Genomic DNA, 25317 nt, shown 5'->3' on the forward strand with positions numbered 1-25317 from the left:
CCTCATTCACACACACACACACACATACAGTAGGCAACAGGCATGCATTCAAATGCAGACACAAAGGACGGTCAGTTAGCTGGCTGCTATTAGGCTCCACTGTGAAAGCCTAAAGAGACAAACACACACTATACATTAGGCTACTTATTAGATACAAAACATAGGCTGCCAAGAAACCAACATCTGGTCCGGATAGAAATCAGTCACAGCCAGAAGCCCCCCGCTGATCCGGGATCAGCTGGAAGATCAAGATGGGATTGTGGACGTTGCTAATCGTGGCCTCGCAGCTGATCTTAAATCTGTGGGTGCAACATGCGGACGCCCAGGCTTCAGGTGAGTGAGACCTAAATGAGTTATTATGAGAGTTAACCTATGTATTATTGAATGTTCACAGCATGTTTAGCATTAGTAAAGTAAGTAATGAGTAATAAAAGCACATTAAATGACAAAGCCTCGTAAATGTCGGTGTGGCAAAACAGAAAGACAGAAATAACTTGTGGCAGGGGTCTTCAAAGTTTTCAGGCCAAGGACCCCTTAGTTGAGAGAGAGATGAAGCAGGGACCCCACAACCTTTTCATAGATTCCATATAGTTTCATTGTTTGACAGCACAATAGATAGATAAGGGGAAAATCAGTTGCCCAGAGTCAGCACAGCAGTTTCATCAGTGTATTTTGGACTTGACCTTTCACTCTGTACTTAGTCTGCTCTTTTCCCCCTCTACATGAAACCTCTTTGCCTAAAACTGCGAGGCGTTGTGAGCTTGTAGATCTGCTATTTTTGGCAAAAGTTCTCAGAAAAAAAAGGTTTCTATCACACAAACATTTTAAGGACCCCCTGTTGTAACTCTGAGGACCCCCTAGGGGTCCCGTACCCCCTGTTGAAGACCCTTGACTTTAGTTTACTTTACTAGAGTTTAAAAGGCCCCTTTTACTGTAGCCCACGTTAAGTTTGATTAAGCATTTTATCTGACATAAAATGTGATTTTTATCCTCCACTTCCCATTATCTGTCACATAAAGACTTCATTGTTGTACCTTTGGGGCATTCTAAAAAAGTGCCTTTGAGCTGCTGAATAAATGGCTCTAACAGACAGCAGTAAATTAATGGAATAAACCGCATCCCGACCCAAAGTCCACACAGAAGGAGACGTGCCATGTGACACTCAAAGCAACAATAATGTTTTGATAGACATGGATATCCTGCAGTGGTCTAGAGGAAATCTAGAGGACATGGCTACTGAAGATATGTTATGTAATGGTTGGATACAGGTGACGGATGATATGATAGTGTGTGACGTGTGTCTGTCTGTGTGTGACTGTGTGTGTGTGTGTGTGTGTGTGTGTGTGTGTGTGTGTGTGTGTGTGTGTGTGTGTGTGTGTATGCGCAACTGTGCGTGTGCGTGTTGTGCAAACAGCTTAAGACTATACTTCCAGAGGCGTCAATTGGGTATGGCAAGGTATGGCAGCTGCCATACCTTGGCTACAGGGGGAAAAAGTAAATGTACTTCTTAAAATAAATTCATCACGCCTGTTGCTAAGGTATGGCAACATGACTGGTGTCTTGCACGTGCACTAAAGGTGCTCGTGCAAGACACCAGTGATGTTGCCATACCTTAGCTTTTGCTGAACTGACGCCTCTGTATATTGTACTTTGTTGTTTGAAAATAGCAGATCTTGTACAACTTTCAAGAAAAAAGTGTGTGTGAAAGAAAGAGAGAGAGAAATTGAGGGTGAGGGGAGAGAGAGAGAGAGAGAGAGAGAGAGAGAGAGAGAGTGCAAAACCAGGGGCGTCACAAGGGGTGGGAAAGTGGGACTGAGTTACTAGGGCCCAAGGTGGAGGGGCCCTAGTAACTTGAGCTATTGAAAAATAGCAGATATACAAGCTCACAGCGTGGCACCGAGTGCCGCGCTGCGAGCTTGTAGATCTGCTATTTTTAAAAAGTCGTGAAAATGTGTGAAAATCTTTGAATGAATGTACTTTTTAAGCGAACATTTGTAACTCAAATTTTGCTTTTGGGGGGTCCCTGGAACTAAATATTTTGAGATGGGGGTCTGTGGCCAAATACATATCATCTTTGGGGGTCCTTGACATGAAGAAGTTTGAGCACCACTGACATGGAAACATAGGTTTCTTGCACACATTTTCACAGTTTTTCAAAAATAGCAGATATACAAGCTCGCAGCGCGGCTGTGAGCTTGTATAGTATCTGCTATTCTTCAATGGTTAACATTCATGGGGGCCCCGCAGTGAATCCTTGTACCCAGGGCCCAGAATTTGGTGTGACGCCCCTGACTGTGCAAAACAATGGGAAAGGGAGACAATTTCAGTTAAACTGCATCACACAGCATGCACTCCTCAAACCAAAACCAGATCTCCCAGGCAGGTGACATGAGCTCAGGGGGTTAAGCAGTCTGGCATGGATTTAAACACACTCCAAACTATCTGCACACATGGGAGTAATCACTCCAATCAATGTCTCTGCAGCGCTGAACTTGAGAGAAACAGATACACATTTCTAAACATGCATGCCATGATGTATGCCTGGCTGGCACACATGTTAAATTGCTCTCCCTCTAGCCTAGCGCGCCGCACAGACATATGCCTTGCCTTGAAATTACGCACATTGCCTGCATATGTGCTGAGTTTCCTCTACTAACATCAAAAGGAAGCAACACTGTAATAAAAATTAAGTTACAATGATATTTCCTGAAGTCTCAAGCCTCAAGTCTGAAGTCTACATACTTGCAGTGGTGGGCTGTGTGGGCGGTAACAAAGTACATTTTCTTGACTACTGTACTTTGAGTATCTGTACTTGTATTGTTGGATAGCCTACTGCATTTCAAAGAGTAAAAGTACATTATGAAGTAACCACTTAAGCCCTATTTCAAATGTAGAGAACATAGCAGACCTACAAACTCACAGCTTGCTGCAATGTGACACACTGCTTGTGGATATGCTAGTTTCACTATTCATGTTTTTTCTTTTTCTTATTTCTTTCTTTTTACAATTTCTCGAAAATCTTTCAATGTTTGGGGAAAATGTCTACATTTACATACGGCAATGCATTGAAAGAAAATGTACTACAGCAAGTACTACAACACCTTGACCCAGCGTCATTCAATAATTGAGGAATATTTGACCGGGAGTATATCTACTGTATACTTTGACTCAGCACTGAGTACTTTGTCTATATCACTGCATACAATACTTGTGAAAAGGGAAAAATCGAGGACATTCCGCGATAACGGCAAAATGTCTTAAATGACATTTTTTTCCTATTGATTACTTAGTAAAAAAAAAAGTCAATCAATAGGGGAAAAAAAGTCATTTTGTGAGTGAACTACTCCTTCAATGGGATTCAGTTCAAGTAATGTTATGTAGCTTGTGGTCTGGGGTTAACTTGGGGGTGAAATGAGACCTTTTCTGAGGGGTCCCAGGGGTACGGAAACCTTGACCCTCACAATGGCCTCTGTCCAAAAGACAGATGACGTGCGTGCGTGCGTGTGTGTCTGTGTAGGCTACATAGTTTAAATAATACCGGTGGCAACCATAAAATTCAAGCACAATTTATGGGCCAAGTCACGATGAGTCAGGCAGTGATAATTGTTTGTATGCGTCACATCCACTGGGATGGGTAGTGTTGAATGCTAGACTAGTAGACTGGCATCGGCAGACGGAATACAGAGCGAATGAAACATGAGCTTGCGGATTCGCTCCGTTCCCAGGCTGTACTTGAAAAGCCTTTCACTAATCGGGACAGTCATGCTATTAAGGAGAGGTTCAGGTCGAGCCAGGAAGATACAGCGAAAGAATGCCTGTTTTGTGTGGTACAGTCACATTTAACTTACATGCCCTTTTAAGACGACTTGTTGTGTCGCTTCCTAATGCGCTGCAGTCGGTGTGCCCACTGGTTGGAATGAAGAGAGGCAGGGACGTGTAGAGAATGTTAGAGAGGCAGGGTCTGACATTTCTAAAAGGGCCTTTTGGTGAAAATATCGGAAATAGCCAACCTCCAAGCTCACTGAGCTTGGAGGTCGGCTATTTCCTGGTACTTGATACCTCACTAAACGTAAGCATAAAAATACTGGATATGTGGCGTACGGCATGGATTTCTACACAGTGAAGGCAATGTTGCATTCAAGTTCAGGAGAGTTTGGACACGCGGCAGTTCTCTTGAATACTGCCTTCGGGTATGGCATGGAAAGAGGGCATTTGCATTTCTTTTACCATAGTAAAAAACTGCATTCATGGTCTGGAGAGGGCACTTTTTTTTTACAGACGGATAAAAGGGCAGGGGCTCAAGCCCCCTTTGATGTCTATGTGTGCACGTGGCTGAAGAGAGGAACATTGAGGGCAGATGGTATAAATAGAAAGCAAGAAAGAAAGAAAGAAAGAAAGAAAGAAAGAGAGCTCATGTGGGGATCAAGCTTTGCAGTCTTGGCTGAGAAAAGGCAATTTCTGGGAGCATTTGGGAGCAATTTGGTGCCTCACGACAGCAGACCTTGGGACCGCTGTGAGGACACTTGTGTATTCACGTTGTGTTCAGATGGTGGACTATAGAAATTCACTGCACATCCTCCATCATGTGGCCAGCCCAGTTCCTGACTCACTTTATTAAAAGAAATGTCTAACCAAGTCAAGAAGGTCTCTCTTGCATTTAATCCCTGCCAATACAGTAAATTAATTTCTGTAAGTGGAAGAAAAAGGATAAAGAAAAAAAAATCCATCATAATGGCATTTCTAATAAAAGTATAATTTGAGCAATGCATTTACTGAGAGAGACTCTAAGTCGAGCTTTGAAAAACCTAAAATGACACAATACACACGAGTAGTGAACAAAGTTCTCAACCCCAGTACTTGAATCCAAGTAAAGATACCAAGTTAAACTATAAATACTAATTACAAAGTACATTTTCTTTTTAATATCAAAGCATTGTTGTATTGACATTTTCTCCCAAAGAATCTAAGATTTTCCAGAGGTCTTCAGAAAATATCAATAATAGTGAAAATAGCTGATCTACAAGCTCACAACATGTCACATTGAGGTTCAGTGAGAGCTATTAGATTGGCTATTTTCACACTACAGTATATACAGTATATATGAAATAGGGCTTAAGCATTTTAATTCAACATGTACTTTTCCCCTTCCAAGAAATGTAGCAAAGTCAAAAGTGCAATATTTGTCTTTGAAATGTAGTGGAGTTCTACAGTACACAAGCAAATGTACTTGGTGACTGTCTGTCCACTGCAATACCATGGTCACAGTTCTGTCTTGCCAAGGACAAGCTAAAGTCTTTGAGACAGACAGTCAGACAGACAGGTTTGGCTCAGAGAGTAAGCTTGTGTTGACTGATTATAACTGCATCTCACTGGAGCAACAAGCGTTCCCGCTCAATTATCATCATCTGTCTGCCTACTCAGTCAGCCTGTGTTTACTCTCAACTCCGTGACGTGAATACACATCTGGGCTGTCGGACAGAAACCTCATATCTCTGTACCTTATTTTTTATATATCGTCGTTGTCGGATGGAAACCCTGTATGTCCAAAACCGTTCGTTTTGTATTCATGATTTTAAAACGATTTAAGATAGTGAAAACAGCCGATCTGCAAGCACACAACGCCTCGCACCTGCGAGGCGTTGTGTGCTTGCAGATCTGCTGTTTTCACTACTTTTGTGCGACGGCCTTGTATGAGGAAGCTGGGCTTTACTTTACGAAAAAACATAAACATTTGAAACTTGGAGATATGTGGTTTCTGCCCGATAGTGACGATATAAATGAATGAATGCCCTGTTTTTCCTTCATCGCATGACGTGTCATGCAAAATATTTAAAATAGCCAATCTATTTAAGCTCACAATGAACATTTTGAAAAGTGTTCACCTATAATACCAGTAAGACACCTAAGGGCGAAAAGCGAGCTGGTCGCGCCATCTGTCTTGGCCATCTGTATTTGCCATATATGGATTGTGTTAGTGTGGTTTAACAGGGCATCATCTGGGATACGATCCCTTTTATGCCCATATATGGAGATCCCTAACAAAATCCCTTTTATGCCCATATATGGAGATCCCTGCTCTGAGTATCTTTTTACACCCTATCATTGCTCATCAGGCAGATCGAAACCTCATATCTTATGCATTTTTCAACCTTATGTTTTTTCATGACCTAATGCCCTACTTCATCATACTGTACTACAGTGTCACACAAAAGTAGCAAAAATAGCATATCTACAAGTTCACACGGTGGGACACATTGTGAGCTTGTAGATTTTGGGTTTGTGGGGGAAATTCTTGAAAGTGTTTAAGTGTATCTGCTGTGGACTTTATAAATATAGAACCAATGAAAAGTATTAACAAGAGCTTTTGACTAAAATAGTAACAACATAGGATCCATTGGAAGACATGGGTTCTTTCCTGAAAAGTATCATTTTTCCCACCCGACAGCAAAAACACCATTCATCATCCATTACTTATGTGCTTTAAAAATAATATATATGTATATATGTATTATATATGTATATATTTGTATAGTTTTGTTTAGACTGATACTAGGTCTTGTTTTGGGTTCCTGTGATGCCAGTTTACCGAGGCACCACACTGTCTCTCTCTCTGAATGTGATGTATGTTTACCGTGCTTAGTGTCGCTCTGGATTGGAGCTTGTCAGCTAAACGTCCTAAACTGTAAATTGTAATCCTCCTGTCTGCAGTGTATGATCTGCTCACATCGCCCGACTGCCTGCCAGACCTCCTGCAAGGGGGCCTGATCGAGCAGGGCGTGAACGAGGCCTTCATCCTGGCCACCTTCAAGCTGCAGCCCAAGACGGGGACCACGGTGTTCGGCCTGTACAACCCCCGGGACAACAGCAAGTACTTTGAGTTCACCGTGCTGGGCAAGCTCAACAGAGGTAGGAGCAGGATCGATCGATCGATTGATTGATTGATTGAAGACTTTGAGTTTGCATAGGGCACTGTTTCTCAAACTTTCAAATTTCAAGGTCTCCCCTTAACTCTGACAGTGTACAACAAATGGAACCAAATGTACCAGTTAAGGTTCATTTTAACAGGTTCATTTGGTTCCATTTGTACACTGTCAGAGTTACAGACTTATGGGTCAATTTAGACCCCCATAAAGGAACCCACAGAGTCCCTGGAATCCATTTTGAGAACTACTGGCATAGGGAAAGGTACAGTTTCATGACAGTACAGTTCATTGGTTCAAGGTCAACTAAAAGGATACCTCAAAAAAGCTTTTGTTTCAATTAGCCAGTAGCTATGCCCCTCCCAAAAAGATTTTGTCCAATGCTAGCTAATAACTTCCTGCTTGCAAAGGTTTGCCTTGGCAAGCTGCCGGTTGCTAAGCTAGCATTGGACAAAAGCTTTTAGGGGAGGGGCATAGCTACTGGCTAATTGGGTCCTTTAAAAAAACTCTTATAACATACAGACAAATAAAACACAGTACTATGCAGAAAATATAAAAACTGTTGTAAAGCACAATGGACAAGGACAGGAAAGAAGCACGTTGTCGGGTTAGCGACGGTGCCGCTACAGTAAATATCCGTCATGCTTCTATACTGAGGAGCAATTTGAGGATATGATTTGAGGGTCTCAAATGTTTGGAGCCCGCATAACTCTGAGAGCGCACAAATGGAACCAAATGGACTTTGCACACTCCCAGAGTTACAGACCTGTATAAGGGTCCAATTTGAACTCCCCTCGAGGAACCCTGAGGGTCCCTGGACCCCACTTTGAGAACCACTAGTTCTCAGTGCATTCCTCAGCGTAGATCTGTTATTTCCTTCTCAGTAACACCGTTGCAGATCAATAATCCCTCCCCTCACCTGTGCATTATTCATTTAATCAATTCTTCTTCTTCTCATTTAAATGCACTTCCCTCCCCCCACCCAGTCTTCCTCTTGTCACCGTTCCCCAGACTGTCACCCTCTCTGTGTCACCTCACAGCCCCCTGCCTTTCTCCACACCCCCACTCATCTCTGCTACATTCCATGTTTTATTCAATTCAAAGGAGCTTTGTTGGCATGCATGGAGAAAGCGCCTGTTTACAAGCAATTGTCAAATGAAAACAATACTAAACAATACAAATTGGGAAGTTATGTACAATTAAAAGGGAATAAAGAATCTCGCAAACAGAGCTGGGGGGAGGCGTGAAAATGTCAATCTGCTCAGGAGTATTTATAAATGTTGTCGAGGGTAGCTTGACAATCATGCAGTCTTATGCAAAGGTTTAAGTTATTTAGACAGATTCCAGGTTCATTTGTTGACCTGGCATCCTATAGTTTTTGATATTATACCGTTTTAGACTGATACTAGGTTCCTTCCTGGTTTACCTGTCATCCTAGTTCCCTGAGGAACTACACTGTCCAGGCCATGACTTGTCCTGTAGTCCGGGACAACTAATCTTTATGGACAAGTTCATTAACAATCTACTTGTCTGTTGGACAAGTCTGCTAAATGTCACAAATTGTTATTGTAGCTTGGCATGAAGCTACCATTTGTCTCTCTTCAGAACGGGTACACATTATGGTGTATCATTATTTTATGCTTTAACTATTGAAAAATCACACCCGTGTGAAGTGGAGCTGTGTGTGTGTGTGTGTGTGTGTGTGTGTGTGTGTGTGTGTGTGTGTGTGTGTGTGTGTGTGTGTGTGTGTGTGTGTAGATCATGTGTACCGATTTTTGTGACATTTGAAGAAAATATGTAGGAAAAGGAGCAAAAAGTGTGTTTTGGAGAAAATTCAAGATGGCGGAAAATCTATCCTGGCGCAAATGGGCGTGGCCTATATGGGGAGATGCGTCTTGACCCAAGGAATCCAGGGAAAAAAGAATTTTAATTTTCCGATCTACGGTTCAAGAGTTACGGGGCAAAACGTAAAGTGGGCCGTTATAGGGCCACCATGAGGCCGAGTGCTGTAATTATTTTTCGATTCATTCTTAAAATCATTATGAATCTCCTCTCCGAGGTTTGAAACTGTAGCTCCTATGGTTTACGAGAGAAAAATACTTGAAAGTGATTTCTTGCATTGTCCCATTATAAGTCAATGGGGACAATTAAGCGTCGTTTTTTGCCGATTACGTCGGCATGGTAAGGCGGATCGGAACGAAAGGTAATAGAACACCATTCCCGGCCGAGCCGCACATTTTGATGTATATATTGCGCGAGTGGCGTAAATGGTGCGGCACTAGTTACGCGCCGAAGTCAGGCTACATACACACAGACACACACACAGACAGACACACACACAGACAGACCCACACAGCCACGTATAGGGAGCTGCACACAGCTCCAAAAATAGCAGATATACAAGCTCACAGCCGAGTGCCGCTCTGCGAGCTTGTAGATCTGCTATTTTTGAAAAATCATGAAAATTCGATTTTTGACCCGATTCTATAAGTGTCTTTTGAATCCTTCTAAGATTTTTTGAAAAACCTATGTTTCTATGTCAGCAATCTGGCCAGCCATCGTCAAAGAAAAGGTCCTTTTCACTTAAATGGAGCTCAGTTAGTCTGTTCTTGAGAGACTACTATGTCAGTGGTTCTCAAACCTTTTCATGTGAAGGACCCCCAAAATTATATGTATTTGGCCACGGACCCCCCATCTCAAAATATTTAGTTCCAGGGACCACCCAGAAGCAAAATCTGAATTACAAACGCATTTGAAAATGCATATATTCAAAGATTTGCACACATTTTCACGACTTTTTTCAAAAATAGCAGATCTACAAGCTCGCAGCGCGGCTGTGAGCTTGTATATCTGCTATTTTTCCACTGGTTAAAGCATTCAATAATTCTAGGCCTGAATGGGTTTTAATCACTTCTTCCCTCCCTTCCCTCCACCCCATCTTTTCCATCAGCGGTGTTGCGCTACCTGCGGAGCGACAGGAGGATGAGCTCGGTGACGTTCAACAACCTGGCGCTGGCGGACGGCCAGCGCCACCGGCTGCTGTTCCACCTGCGAGGCCTGCAGCAGCAGCCTGGCCCCGGCGGCGTGGAGCTGCACCTGGACTGCAGGCTGGTGGAGACGGTCAGGGACCTGCCCGCCGTCTTCCAGGGCCTGCCCGCGGGCTACGGGACCGTGGAGCTCAAGGCCATGCAGAAGAAGGAGCAGGTGAGACAAATGACGTGCCACAGAATAAATCGTGTGCGGTGGTTGATTACAAATGGAAATGGACCTGTTGTAAGGGTCGATTTGGATACATTGGTACTCTCTTAGAGAAACATGCTGCATGACCTTTTTCTATCGAGAGACTAGATATAGTTGCATAGTATGAAATGTGCCATGAATACATAACTAGAAAGATGCAATTCTGGGAAATTGCAACGTGAGTTGCAAGGAATCCACTGGGGAAGAAATGCATACTGCTCCCGATGAATTTATATTACATATTGTGATTGTAATTGATGGGTTTATGTTTATTATACTAGAAGCTGTAGAAATGTCTGTTCTTGATTAATTCTGTCTCGTTCGTGATTGGACATTGGAACTAATCTATTTGATTGTTCGATAATTGAATAAAAACAATCGATTAATAATCTATGTCTACCTTGGGCCTGTTATTATAGGTGAATTTTCTTTTTTTTAAAAGGTCCATGTTCAAGTCCACTTCCAAATAGTGAAAATAGCTGATCTAATTTAGATGCAAGCTCGCAATCACAGCTTGTAGATCTGCTATTTCTGCAATTATTGCACAACACTATTGTGCGACAAACTATTAAATAATGCTTAATTGGCTCATTGAATTGAAGGAATATAATTGATAGTTGAAGTCTTAAAACCCAAGCATTTTAACTGGTCACTTGCAAAGCAGCCCTGATAAAAGGGAAGGCAGTGGTTCAGGAGGTAGAGCGGCCTTCTTGGAATCGGAAGGTTCCTGGTTCAAATTTCTGGCACCTCTTTCATCTGAAGAAGACTCACGCAGGGACGTGCTGGCCATTGGGAAAAGCGGGACAACTCCCGAACGGCCGGTTCATTCCCGGCCGGACCAGGCCGGCCATTAGGAAAAAAATAAGAATAAAATGTCGGCCTTCGATCCATTTTGGGGGCTGGGCGGCCAACAAAGTAAATCGTCACTGTCGGGCAGAAACCTTGTATCTCCAAGTTTCAAATGTGTAAATCTTTTCGCAAAGCAAAGCCCTGCTTCATCATACAAGGCTGTCGCACAAAAGTAGTGAAAACAGCAGATCTACAAGCACACAACGCCTCGCATACAAGGTTTCCACCCGACAATGACGAAATATAACTCATGTAATTGACCCACTGGCTTGTCACTTGTCATGATCTGAAATGGCAAATCTTTGAGTAGCAGCAGCGCTATAGAGAGAGATCTCTCTCTATAGCGCGCAATGAGGGCCTCTACAACTCTTTTTCCCGGGCTGAATCAGGGGCCCAGCATGTCCCTGGACTGGACGTCTTCAGACTCCACCTTAGCACGTAGCACTTGACTTGCCCCAAACCTCGTTGACCCTGCAGGCTTATGCAAAGGCTAAAATGTAATCACATGACATGTTATATAATCAGATGCCAGGTCATTGTTGACCTGGCTGGCATCCTATATACTAGTGAGTATAGTTTCAATGTACAGATTATAGTTGTTTTGTTGTTCTACAGTAGAACAACATAAAAACTATAATCTGTCTGTACATTGAAACTATACTAGAACTTAGTAGAACTTCTACTGTTAGACTGTAGTGCTTTGGAGGCCGGACGCGACCGGACGCCGTGTGGTCAATAAATTCCCACACGGACGCACGGACGGCAACGAACGGTGCACGAGCGTGTAAACGCGTGCATACCCCCCGCGAGAGCCGCGACAACCCCCCACCCCGCGAATCCGCGATAACTACAAGCTATACTTTAATACATGGCTCCATTACTGTGGTATTTAGTGTTTGAGATTCGTTCTAGGCAAACTTTGTTTCTCTAGCCTACTGCAGCGCTGTATTTTCTAAATGAATTAAAAGAAAGTAGAACATAAAATCTTAAGTAACAATGCAAATGTAACTAGAATTGACAGAGTCAATTTTGACAAGTGTGCCTGCAGCTCGCTAAATGCGCGACCTTGTGCAGCGGTGTGGACTGCGAGACCATCCGCCGAGTCGTCTGCGTTTCGTTGTGAGAGGGTCGGTCCCCGTGAGAAACGCGTTCTGGCCCGAAACGGTTACGTTTTGCGCGTTTGTGACGCCCCCTAGGGGTCGAAGTGGAAATGCTTTTGGGGATTCGTTGAGTATGCCACCCCCGACCTGTGGTTGAAATTCAGTGTTGACTTGACCTATTGTTTGTGATTTATGGCTATTGTTTGCGAAACGTGCCCCTCCCGCTAACTTCGGAAGCGCGTTACGAACGAACGGTATGGACTATCGAAATATCCTTTGACTATGTTTATCGCATGGCTTCATAGATCATGTGTACCGGTTTTTAAGACATTTGAAGAAAATATGTAGGAAAAGGAGCAAAAAGTGTGTTTTGGAGAAAATTCAAGATGGCGGAAAATCTTCCCATGTGCAAATTATGGACATAAATAAATAAATATGAGCGAGAACAATAAGTGTCCCCATGCTATGCATAGGCACACTTAATTAAGACTAGAAAACTATTGTTTTGCACCATTAGATCTGCTGACATCCTTTCTATCTAAATAGCCTCTAGAGGCGCGTGCACGCGTGTGCACGTGACGTCAATAAATGAGCGTCCGCCCTGAAAAGAAAATCCCAAAGCACCACTGCTGTTAGACTGATGATAGGTTCTTGTTTTACATAATGATCCTACTATTTCTATGCATTTGATGTATTACTTTGTGCTCTCCTTGTTTAATGTAAATCTCTCTGGATTAAGAGCGTCTGCTAAATGCCTAAATTGTAAATTGTATATAAGTTTGCCATTTAAAGTTGTCTAGTTTGTGCCAATACTGCAGTTCTTCTTGTACACACACATTACTCAACCTGAGCATGTTTGATTCAAACAGGAAAGTCTAGAAGAGCTCAAGCTGGTGGTGGGAGACTCATTTGAAAACATTGCAAGTTTACAAGACTGTCACCAACAAAGAGACTCTGTGCAAACTCTGGGTAAGATTCTCTCTTTGAAAATGACCATCTGTATGTCCCAATGTGCATCACCAAAACCTCTAGTCCGGGTTCATCACTGTGAAATTACACCAGGCTAAGTAAACAGCTTCAGTTAAATAATGTCACGTTCTCTTCTCTAAGGTTATGACCATACATCAGATTTGAACCACATTCCGGTGGTTTGAAATGTAATTAAAATCCGATTTCAAAAGATGTGTCTCAGTCAGGACAATCAACACTGAAGCCTGTTTTAAAATCACACTTGTGTGAACTGAGCGGTGGAGTCTGTGCGTGTGTGTGTGTGTGTGTGTGTGTGTGTGTGTGTGTGTGTGTGTGTGTGTGTGTGTGTGTGTGTGTGTGTGTGTGTGTGTGTGTGTGTGTGTGCGTGTGTGCGTGCGTGTGTGTGAGTGTGAGTGTGCCTTGCCTGTTCTGGCCTGGCCTGAACAACAGCGCCCCTCCCTTAACATGTGTGGTCATAAAAGGTACTGTAGGCTACAGACAGACAGACAGACACGGACGGACGGACGGACGGACGGACGGACGGAGACAGACATACCCACACACACGGCCACGTATAGGAGCGTTGTGACCACCGCTCAAAAAAGCTAGTCTACAAGATAGCTGAATCTGATCTATGTTGCGATACAACCATAGGATGCAACGCATTGTGAGCTTGTTATTTTCGATGAGGGACACATGACAGAGTATAAGTTAAAGGACTTTTTTTTTTTACAATTAGGGTTCATATTTTAGATTGTAATTAGAGGAAAGAAAAGATGAGTATTAAAATGTTTTCATTTACTGCTTTCTATCATCTTCATCATCATTTTAGCGAGTTTGATTTCAGTGGTTGGGGGCATGCGTACAAGTGGATACATATATTTAAAAAAAGACACAATAAGCCCATTCCCAACATGCACCACAATCTTGCATGGATAGGTGTGACTTATGGGGGCTTGTAGTGTTACTGTAAATAGTAATAAAGAATTTGTCGACTCATTGTGTCACTTGCACGCATGCCCCCACCCACTGAAATCAAACTCGCTAAAATGGAAAAAACGATAGAACATTTTAACAGTCATCTTTTCTCAATCTAAAATAGACGAACCCTTGTTGTAAAAAGACAAAGTTGTCCTTTAAGCATTACTCATGCAAATGTCGTTACCACACCAACCAATTCAGATAAGTCAAAAGCCAAAGAGGAAAAGAATAGCAGCCACACACTAACATGCTAATGACAACGTTTCGACCCCAGGCTCCTCGTTAGGTCAAGCAGAAGAGCCTAGACTCGAAGTGTTGTCATTAAAATGTATTGGAGCATGTGTTGGTGTTTGTGTTCTATTCTGCTTTCTGATCCTCCCCACACAGCACCATAACAAGTGATGTGCATATTCTATCACCTTTCTCTCTCTAGGCGTCAACACCAAGCAGCTGTCCAACCAAATGCTGGAGTTGACCAAAGTGATAAATGAGTTGAAAGATGTCCTCATTCAACAGGTAACTGCTAAACTACTAATGGCCCCAGTGTTAACTTAACCCTCCACCCTTGACCCTTTGAAGTGAAAGATGTCCTCATTCAACAGGTAACTGCTAAACTACTAATGGCCCCAGTGTGCACTTAACCCTCCACCCTTGACCCTTTGAAGTCCCCGACACCCCGTCTGACACCGTAAACCAGTGGTGTAAACTTTAGTTACTAGTTACTTAGCAGATATAAATTAACATACATGAACCACTTTAGCTTTATTTGATGTCCAAAAAGTGTAAAATAATGATAAAATATTCATTTTGGCCTTTGTCAGACTGACACTTTGTTTACATCCTAGTCTATTCTTTTAAATGGAAACAAAGTGTCAGCCTGACAATTGCCCAAAAAAATTATTATTTTATCATTATTTTACGCTTTTTGTGGACATTTTTTAACAGAAACATATATATGGAGCATATCTTTTTAATAAAATATTTTCGAACACTATTTTTAATTTAGCATCCGTTTGACTATAGTTGACTATTATAGCTCCTTTAAGTACTTTTATTCAAGTACATTTTGAATTCCAGACTTTTACTTTTACTTGAGTAAAGAATGTGAGTACTTTCTTCACCACTGCCGTAAACATATTTATATTATATTGCACCCCCTCCAGGTTAAAGAGACGTCTTTTCTCAGGAACACCATTTCAGAGTGCCAAGCCTGTGGTGAGATAAACTCTATATATTACTAGTAATGTTAGCCAGTGGTTAATGCCACAATGATGTAACTCCAATGCCCTATCTGGGATTTGAATCCTGGTCCTCCAGAAAGCCTGTTTTTTTTGGGTAGAGGATGAATTGCGTTTGAGCTTCATACAATACGTAATAAGTGTTATACTTTATTTCTCAAAGGAAGAGCAAGTAGACCAACTATAAACAGTGTGCCGTTGTGATATTGTGTTAACCTGGTCAAAATAAAAATGTGTTCACACAAATAAATAGCTTTCATCTAATAGAGTTACAATACACCTGTACATTCATGCTGTACCTTGAGATGAAAAATTGGACAGGGGCCCTCGCGGGGGTTAATCTGTCCATGATTCCAAGGCACTCCGTCTTCAGTGATTTTTTTTTAAATTTAAAGTTGACCAATGCGTTTCGATCTACTAGGTCTTCGTCAATCAATTCATTTCGTATAGTGGGTATATTGAATTGTCAGAGTAGTGGATTTGAGTCGTCCAAGGTTCAAATGGATTGTCCTTGTTTCCTTTGAAGGACTTGGTGGCACGGAGGTGATGAAACCAAAGTGTGCCCCGGGCGTGTGTTTCCGTGACGACATGTGCATCGAGACAGAGGATGGGTTGGAGTGTGGACCCTGTCCTGATGGATACACAGGAGATGGCTTCAGCTGTGATGATGTGGATGAGGTATAATCTGCAGCACGCGAGTGTGTGTGTGTGTGTGTGTGTGTGTGTGTGTGTGTGTGTGTGTGTGTGTGTGTGTGTGTGTGTGTACGTGTGTGTGTGTGTGTGTGTGTGTGTGTGTGTGTGTGTGTGTGGCACATATCAATAACCTCTTCACTTACAGCTTAGGTCCTATTTTAAACAATACTTATAAAGGACAACTTTTTAACAATAAGGGTTCATATTTTAGACTGTCATTAGAGAAAATAAAAGATGAGAATGTAAAAAAATATATATATTGCTTTCTATTGTTTTAGCCATTTTGGCAATTTTGATTTCAGTGGTGTACAAGCTGGTGATTCCTTTATATCTATTTACAGTAACACTAGGCCTACTACTGTAGCCCCCATAAGTCACATCTGCCCATGAAAGATTGCGGAGCATCTTGGGAATGAGCTTATTGTGTCTAAAAAGACATATTTAGCCACTTGTACGTATGCCCCCAATCACTGAAATCAAAATCGTTCAAATTACTAAAATGATAGAAAGAATAAAATATGAACCCTTGTTGTAAAAGAATCGTATCAAGTTGTCCTTTAAGCCATTTCAAAATAGTCACAAGCTCACAATGTGTCGCGATGCAACACATTGCGAGCTCGTGGATTTTAGAAAGAATTTAATCTACCCCCAACGTAGAGATGCCGGGGTGAAAGTGCTTACAAATACACGCCAGCAAATTCTTATGAGCCTGTGAGTTCCTGAGCACCGTAGAGATGTTTTTTAACTCTTCCAACGTGTCCTCTCTGCAGTGCCAGTTTGACCCCTGCTTCCCCGGGGTGACCTGTGTCAACACGGCCCCAGGGTACCGCTGTGCAGCCTGTCCACTGGGCTACACCGGTTTAGAGATTGAGGGGGTGGGAGTTCTGTTTGCTCAGACCAACAAACAGGTGAGTCTATCTATGTAGTCCCTTAAAAAGACCCGCAATTGTTTTATACTTTAGCTATTGAAAAATAGCAGATATACAAGCTCACAGCGCGGCACAGAGTGCCGTGCTGCGAGCTTGTAGATCTGCTATTTCTGAAAATTGGTGCAAATCTTTGAATATATATATATTTTTTATAGCAAACATTTGAAACTCAAATATTTGCTTCTCGGGGGTCCCTGATACATAATATTTTGAGGTGGGGTCGGCGGCCAAATCCATATAATTCTAGTGGTCCTTGGCATAAAAAAGTGTGAAAACCACTGACATAGAAACATGCGTTTTTCCAAAACCTTTGGAAGACCGTCCACACCATCAATGATAACTACAGTATGAAGATAACCATTACAATTATGCTGAGAGCATCCACACTTGTGAACAATAACGTTCTCTAAACATCTTGAATTATTATATTATGTTGACGTGAAGCCCAGTCAAATTACAGTAGACGCATTCTGATAGGCTGTCTGTCAGTGTTTCCGTTGTTCATCAAATCACTCTGATCCCAACTATATCGTTCACAACTGTCGCCATTGGACACCGCGATTCACTTCATAGTCAAGTTATAGTTATTGTTATAGTGATCAATCATTCACTGGCCCTTTTGTACCGTAGCTCCAGAGACACCAAGAAACATTAAGAAGAAAAACATTTAAGAAGGTGGTGGTGGCGGTAACAAATAATATAGATGAAAGTACAATAAGTGTGTTGCGCTGTCGTTCTGTCTTTATTTAGGTATGTGACGACATCGATGAATGCAAAGGACCTGACAACGGAGGCTGTACGGCAAACTCTCTTTGCCACAACTCAATGGTGAGACAAATAAATCACCAATCGCTCAAGACTATCATTTTATTTCACTGTCGGGCAGAAACCTTGTATCTCCAAGTTTCAAATTTGTATGTTTTTTTTGTAAAGTAAAGCCCTGCTTCATCATACAAGACTGTTGCACAAGACTAGTGAAAATAGCTGATCTACAAGCACACAACGCCTCGCGGTGCGAGGCGTTGTGTGCTTGTAGATCAGCTATTTTCACTATTTTAAATCATTTTTAAAATGAAATATAAAAAATGAACGGTTTTGGACATACAAGGTTTCCACCCGACAACAACAATATATATTACGTATATCTCAAACTCTCTAAAATGGTATTTTCTCTCGTCCCCGCAGGGCTCGTACCACTGTGGTACGTGCAAGACGGGCTTCACAGGAGACCAGGTGAAGGGTTGTAAGCCACAGATCAGCTGTGGCAACAGCCTGACCAACCCCTGTGACGTCAACGCACAGTGTAACATGGAGAGAGATGGGTCCATAACATGTCAGGTATAGGCAAGCACGTGCACACATACATAGACAGATTAGACACCAAAGGGAGCATGAATGCAATTTTTACTATGGTGAAAGAAATGCAAATGCCCCTCTTTCCATGCCATACCTGAAGGCAGCATTCAAGAGAATTGCCTTGTCCAAACTCTCCTGAACTTGAATGCAGAATCTTATGTTGAAAGAATTCCCCTTTCTGTGTAGAAATCCATCCCATACGCCACAACTCCAGAACTGACTTTGGCCTAAAATCACGCAAATTGGATGGAAAATCACAACCTCCGCCCCCGATTTCTCACATGCCCCTCTTCTAGCGCCACCATCAGGTCGGCTATTTTCACCAAAAGGCCCTTTTAGACATTTCAGCCCCTGCCTCTCTAACATTCTCTGCACGCACGCACACACACAGCCTGTCTTGTTATGGTTCAGTTTGTCCTTGGAGCAGCTAGAGTATAACTATTGTCTCATGATCCCACGTGCTCGTTGTCAGAACTACCGTACCGCCGACATGAGTGTTATCGCACACACACACACACACACACACACACACACACACACACACACACACACACACACACACACACACACACACACACACACACACACACACACACACACACACACACACACACACACACACACACACAAATTGTACAGCATTGAGTCTCCTTCTCTTATGTTGACAGTGTGGGATCGGCTGGGCCGGTAACGGCTACTTGTGCGGGAAGGACACTGACATCGATGGATACCCTGATGAAAGACTCAAATGCAAAGATACCAGCTGTAAAAAGGTACAAATAAAATACGGTGCACTTCTTCCTTTAAATAAACATCCTTGAGTGTTTATTTAACCCTGCGAGTGTACAAATGGAACCGAATGGACCCTTGCGGGTGCATTTGCTTCCATTCGTGCACTCGCAGAGGTACAAACGTTACGTGGGAGTTGCAAATCGACGTTGTCGAGTGAAAACCTTGTCCAAAACGGTTCGTTTTGTATTTATCATTTTAAAAATAAACTAGTGAAAACAGCCGATCTACAAGCACCCAACGCCTCGCACCGTGAGGCGTTGTGTGCTTGTAGATCTGCTGTTTTCACTACTTTTGTGCGACAGCCTTGTATGATGAAGCAGGGCTTTACTTTGCGAAAGAACGTACAAATTTGAAACTTGGAGATACAAGGTTTCCACCCGACAATGACGAAATGCATAAATTGTGTCTGTGCCAGATAAATAACCGACCCCTCTTGTGCATTCAAGGGAGCAGAGTGAGTCTGCCTATAGCTGTACTGATGAACTCACGTTTTTTTTACATTTGTGTTGACAGGATAACTGCGTGTATGTCCCCAACTCTGGCCAAGAGGACGCCGACAAGGACGGCTTCGGAGACACCTGTGACGATGACGCCGATGGTGACGGCATTCCAAATGAGCAGGTTGGTCACTAGTGTGCACAAACAAGTGTACGCCGCACTAATGCATTGCATATATACATCATGCATGTATGTATGATGTATGTATGTACTGTATGTAGTATGTATGATGAGTGAGTAAAGAGGCCGTCTGGGAAAACGTTACTGCTGGTTCCAACCTCGGCAAGACACTTAAAACCACTTAAGCCATTTATTGCGACCGTCACGCCTCATGTCACGCTCCATATATGGCCAAGATCCCTGATGTAATCAATCTTAAGCTCATATCTGGGAAAGCCCATATATGGACATATTATGTCAGTCTCATGATAACCAGTGTGGTTGTCACGACGCAAGTCAAACTTTCCGTCGTTGTCCCTTTTATGCCCATATGGAGATCCTGATGTCATCAATATTAAGCCCATATCTGGGAATGCCCATATATGGACATATTGTGTCAGTCTCTGTTCTTTCAGTGCGACCTCGCCCTTAGGGCGACTTACTGGTATTTCGTCATATGAGGAATAGCAAAAATAGCACACGATAGATCTACAAGTGAACAATGCATCGCATTGTGACACAAAGATGACGCTTGTCTGATCTGTTTTTGAATTGCTTGACATTTTAACCCATTCAGAACGGGTACACATTATTGTGTATTATTATTTTATGCTTTAACTATTAAAAAATAGCAGATATACAAGCTCGCACTCGGTGCCGCGCTGCGAGCTTGTAGATCTGCTATTTTTGAAGAATCGTGAAAATTTGAATTTTGAGCCGATTCTGTGTCTTTTGAATCTACTAAGGTTTTTTGAAAAAACCTATATTCCTATGTCAGCAATCTGGCCAGCCATCGTCAAGAGACTACAATGTCAGTGGTTCTCAAACCTTTTCATGTGAAGGAAACCCAAACTGATATTTATTTGGCCACGGACCCCCATCTCAAAATATTTAGTTCCAGGGACCACCCCAGAAGCAAAATCTGAGTTACCAACGTTCACTTTGAAAATACATAATATTCAAAGATTTGCACACATTTTCACGACTGTTTCCAAAAATAGCAGATCTACAAGCTCGCAGCGCGGCACTCGGTGCCGCGCTGTGAGCTTGTATATCTTCTATTTTTCTATAGCTAAAGCATTCAATAATCCCAGGCAACGATTGACTAACTGCTGCTGCCCTCCTGTTTCCGATCACCTCGTGTCTCACAGGACAACTGCTGGCTGAGGCCCAACGTGGACCAGAGGAACAGCGACAAGGACAACCACGGTGACGCCTGTGACAACTGTCGCACGGTGGAGAACCCCGACCAGAGGGACACGGACAGCGACGGCAAAGGGGACGCGTGTGACGACGACATGGACGGCGACGGTACGGAGACAGACACCTACAATTTACAATTTAAAACCCATTTAGGCCTAGAATTATTGAATGCTTTAACCAGTGAAAAATAGCAGATATACAAGCTCACAGCGCGGCACCGAGTGCCGCGCTGCGAGCTTGTAGATCTGCTATTTTTGAAGAATCGTGAACATGTTTGCAAATATTTGAATATCTCGTTTTTAAAGTGAACATTTGTAACTCAAATATTTTGTTCTGGGGGGTCCCCGATACAATATTTTGAGATGGGGTTCCATGGCCAAATACATATCATTTTGGGGGTCCTTCACATGAAAAGGTTTGAGAACCACTGACATAGTAGTCTCTCAAGAACAGACTAACTGAGCTCCAGTTAAGTGAAAAGGACCTTTTCTTTGACGATGGCTGGCCAGATTGCTGACATAGAAACATAGGTTTTTCAAAAAAATCTTAGAGGGATTCAAAAGACACTTATACAATCGGGTCAAAATTCGAATTTTCGCGATTTTTCAAAAATAGCAGATCTACAAGCTCGCAGCGCGGCACTCGGTGCCGCGCTGTGAGCTTGTAGATCTGCTATTTTTCAATAGTTAAAGCATTAATCCATATTTAATCTCTTAATCCAGAGCGATTTACAATAAGCAAGGTAATACATCAGTACATCAACATCAATACATCAAATGGAAAGAAATAGTAGGCAAATCCAAGAAAACAGGGAGACTGAGCACCTATTCAGTAAAACATTCATAAATTATAACTTATAAGATTTAAAATGCGATCTAAATTACTTGTATGGTCATTGGGGGTAGGCAAGTGCTATAGTACTGTAAGTGCTATGGGCTTAGGTGGAGTCTGAATAGGTGAGTCTTCAGACCACGGCGGAAGCTATAGGGAGTGAGTCTGCAGTTCTGTGCAACTAGGAGTTTATTCCACAGTTTGGGGGCCAGGAGTCTAGGACGAGTGGATCGTCGTCCTGGGTGTTTTTAGCGAAGGTTCTGTCAGCATCCCTAACGCAACTTGCACTCATCCAGGGGTGTAGTATTTATACTGCTTCCCCCCTCCCTCTACATTCTGCGCAAAATCTCTTCACCCAAAATATCCGATCTACAAGAGCTTGTAGATCTGCCACTCAGTCTCATCTGTCACTCATCTTCGTGTTATGTAACAAGAGAGATATCATGTACACACATATTATAGTTTAGTCATACGGTAGTTTCTCGCGCTGAAAATATCCCATGTACAAGCTCACAGCTTGTGGCATCACGGCATTGTGAGCATAGATCGTCTATCTTTGACGTGCTTCACCTGCCATATAAATTAAACTCGATTCTGCCCTTTCACTTGAATTTCTGTTCTGACATCATTTATTCTGCACAGCAGCACAGATTATCACTGACCTTTAAAGTAAAGTGGATCACAGTCAAGCTGTTGAGGCTTGTGAAAAAAAAAGATCTGTTACAATATTACCATTATGGTTTTGATATTTGACCCAACTGCCTTAAGATAACTGAAATACAAACAGTGATAGTCACCTGATAGACCAAGACAAGCATTATGTTTAGACGTTTAGACTTTTACAGCACTTTCACTTTAATATGGAGTTTTATTGGTGGCGTTCTGTACAGACAGCTGCTGCTCGACCTTTTCTACAACTGCAGTTGTGCTCAATCTGCTGCTGTTTCCCAGTGATTAACTAGGAATAACAGCTCAACTGACATCCACATAAAGGCAACAGTGCCCTCCAGTGGTGGAAACTATGAACATGACCTTTACTGTCAGTTTAACTCAATGTTGAAATATTGAGTCAGTTTGTATTCTGTGTGCATTCATTGGAATGGAAAAGAACAGAGAAGAAATGTGCTTTCACTGTATCAGTCAAGTCAAGGAAATTAACTCAGTTACTGCAAACCACAATTCCTGTATGCCTATACTATAATGAGAACAAAAATAGTTACAAATCAATTTAAGTCTTATTCTTATAAAGAATTGCCTGCAAAATGTGTTGAGAATTGAGGTTTGTGGTTAAGTTAGGTCCCAGCAATACAACTATCTAAATGAATAAAGTAGGACACACACACGCACGCACGCACACGCACACACACAGGTAGGCAAATGAACTGTACTCTAGACTCTATAGCAGTGGTTCTCAACCTGTGGGTCGGGACCAGGGGGGTCCCAAATTATTTTGGGGGGTCCCCAGATGATCAACTTAATGTGAAACATTGTTTTCTCACTCAACAGTGAACAAATCAACATAAAGTTTAAGTGTATAGAGGGTATCTACACATGTCTAAAGTGACAATTTACGGACTTTTTAATACCTCTAAAATGACATATTAAACATTGGCCAAATTGTCAAATATTAGAGGCAGACATTATGAAAATAGCCGTGCTCTTGCGAGGCGTTGTGAGCATGTAGATCTGCTAATTTCACAATAGAACCGTGTTCTACAAAATGCAATGCCTCAACTCTTAGTGCTCGTCAGGGTGAGAGGGGTCACCAGTTAAAATATGATTATTTTAGGAGTCGCGACCTGAAAAGGTTGAGGACCACTGCTCTAGAGCAAAGCATATTTTTGAAATGTCTAGACTCTAGAGCAAAGCATCTTTTAGAATAAACTCAATGAGAGCTAGTATATCGTCACTGTCGGGCAGAAACCTTGTATCTCCAAGTTTCAAGTTTGTACGTTTTTTCACCAAGTAAAGCCCTGCTTCATCATACAAGGCTGTCGCACAAAAGTAGTGAAACCGGGGGCGTTGTGTGCTTGTAGATCGGCTGTTTTCACTAGTTTAGTTAATTTTTAAAATGATAAATACAAAACGAACGGTCTTGGACATACAAGGTTTCCATCCGACAACGACGATATGCATTGCATTTATTTGCATTAATAAAATGCCCACAGAAACGATACCAACCAAGTGTGTTTGCTGAATGCTCACCAGGTCTGAAGAACTTTCTGGACAACTGTCAGCGGGTGAAGAACAGGGACCAGTTGGACCGGGACGGAGACGGAGTGGGAGACGCCTGCGACAGCTGCCCTGACATCCCCAACCCCAACCAGGTCAGAGCAGACACAACCCATCCCTCAGTGTTTCATTTAAAGGACAACTTTAGTTTTTTACAACAAGGGTTCATATTTTCGAGAAAAGAAAAAGTGAGTGTTAAAATGTTTTCATTTGCTTCGTTCTATTGTTTTATCGCGTTTACCGTGTTAAAATGTGGGGCATGCGTACGCATGGGGGCATGCGTACAAGTGGCTAAATATGTCTTTTTAGACACAATAAGCCAGCAGTTTCTTTATTGTTATTTACAGTAACACTTCTAGCCTCCATAAATCACATCCAACCATGAAAGGTTGTGTTGTATTTTGGGAATGGGCTTATTCTGTGTAAAATGACATATTTAGCCACTTGTACGCATGCCCCCAACCACTGAAATAAGAATCTCTAAAACAATAGAAAGAAGTAAATGAAATAATTTGAACACTCATCTTCTATATTATTCTTTAATTACAATCTAAAATATGAACCATTTGTTGTAAAAAACTAAAGTTGTCCTTTAACTCTGAGAGCAAGGGACCTCAAAAGGGGGTCCGGGAACCCTAGGGGGTCCTCAGAGTTACTGCAGGGGGTCCTCCAAATCTCTGTGTGATACAAACGTTTTTTTCTCCTTTTTTATATGAACCATTTGAACCCTAGTGTCCACATTCAAAGAACTTAAACCAAAAATAGCGGATCTACAAGCTCACAACGCCTCGCAGCTGGTAGATCTGCTATTTTCGACAAAGAGCTTTCGTGTATTGGGGAAAAAGAGCAGACCAAGTACCGACTGAGTGAAAGGTCAAGTTTATTAAGTATTCAGCGGTTCAAGTGGTTAAATATCTGAAAACACAAATTAGCCAGTAGCTATGCCCCTCCCCTAAAAGCTTTTGTCCAATGCTAGCTTAGCAACCGGCAGCTTGCCAAGGCTGTTGCCAAGGCAAACCTTGGCAAGCAGGAAGTTATTCTAAGCTTGCATTGGACAAAAGCTTTTTGGGAGGGGCATAGCTACTGGCTAATTGTCATGAATCCAAAATACACTGATGATCGTGCTGTCAAACAATGAAACTATGGAATCTATAAAAAGGTTTTGGGGGTCCCTGCTTCATCTCTCTCTCAACTAAGGGGGTCCTTGGCCTGAAAACGTTGAAGACCCCTGCTATGCAAATGTAAATTTACCACGCTATTGTCGCTACAGACATCTGTAGTAAATGTAACATTTGAGCGTTGCCTCGGCACTCCAATGCTTGCCAAG

The 25317-nt window shown here is 42.3% G+C and overlaps 1 protein-coding gene across 1 annotated transcript in view; it reads left to right on the forward strand.

Moving 5' to 3' along the window:
* Positions 1 to 251: 251 nt before the first annotated feature.
* Positions 252 to 25317, forward strand: part of thbs4b (thrombospondin 4b) — a gene marked incomplete at both ends in the record, with an annotated part of 35128 nt that continues 10062 nt past the window's right edge. Inside the window, 14 exons of the mRNA XM_080743316.1 lie at positions 252 to 333; positions 6709 to 6906; positions 9871 to 10124; positions 12979 to 13078; positions 14493 to 14575; positions 15223 to 15274; positions 15824 to 15975; positions 16761 to 16898; positions 17670 to 17747; positions 18105 to 18257; positions 18944 to 19048; positions 19581 to 19688; positions 20876 to 21035; positions 23967 to 24085. Of these exons, the coding sequence (XP_080599442.1) occupies positions 252 to 333; positions 6709 to 6906; positions 9871 to 10124; positions 12979 to 13078; positions 14493 to 14575; positions 15223 to 15274; positions 15824 to 15975; positions 16761 to 16898; positions 17670 to 17747; positions 18105 to 18257; positions 18944 to 19048; positions 19581 to 19688; positions 20876 to 21035; positions 23967 to 24085 (1782 nt within the window). The remainder of the gene's footprint in view (positions 334 to 6708; positions 6907 to 9870; positions 10125 to 12978; positions 13079 to 14492; positions 14576 to 15222; positions 15275 to 15823; positions 15976 to 16760; positions 16899 to 17669; positions 17748 to 18104; positions 18258 to 18943; positions 19049 to 19580; positions 19689 to 20875; positions 21036 to 23966; positions 24086 to 25317) is intronic.

This window comes from Nannobrachium achirus, assembly GCF_963921795.1.
Source record: "Nannobrachium achirus genome assembly, chromosome: 15".
Classification (NCBI taxonomy): domain Eukaryota; kingdom Metazoa; phylum Chordata; class Actinopteri; order Myctophiformes; family Myctophidae; genus Nannobrachium; species Nannobrachium achirus.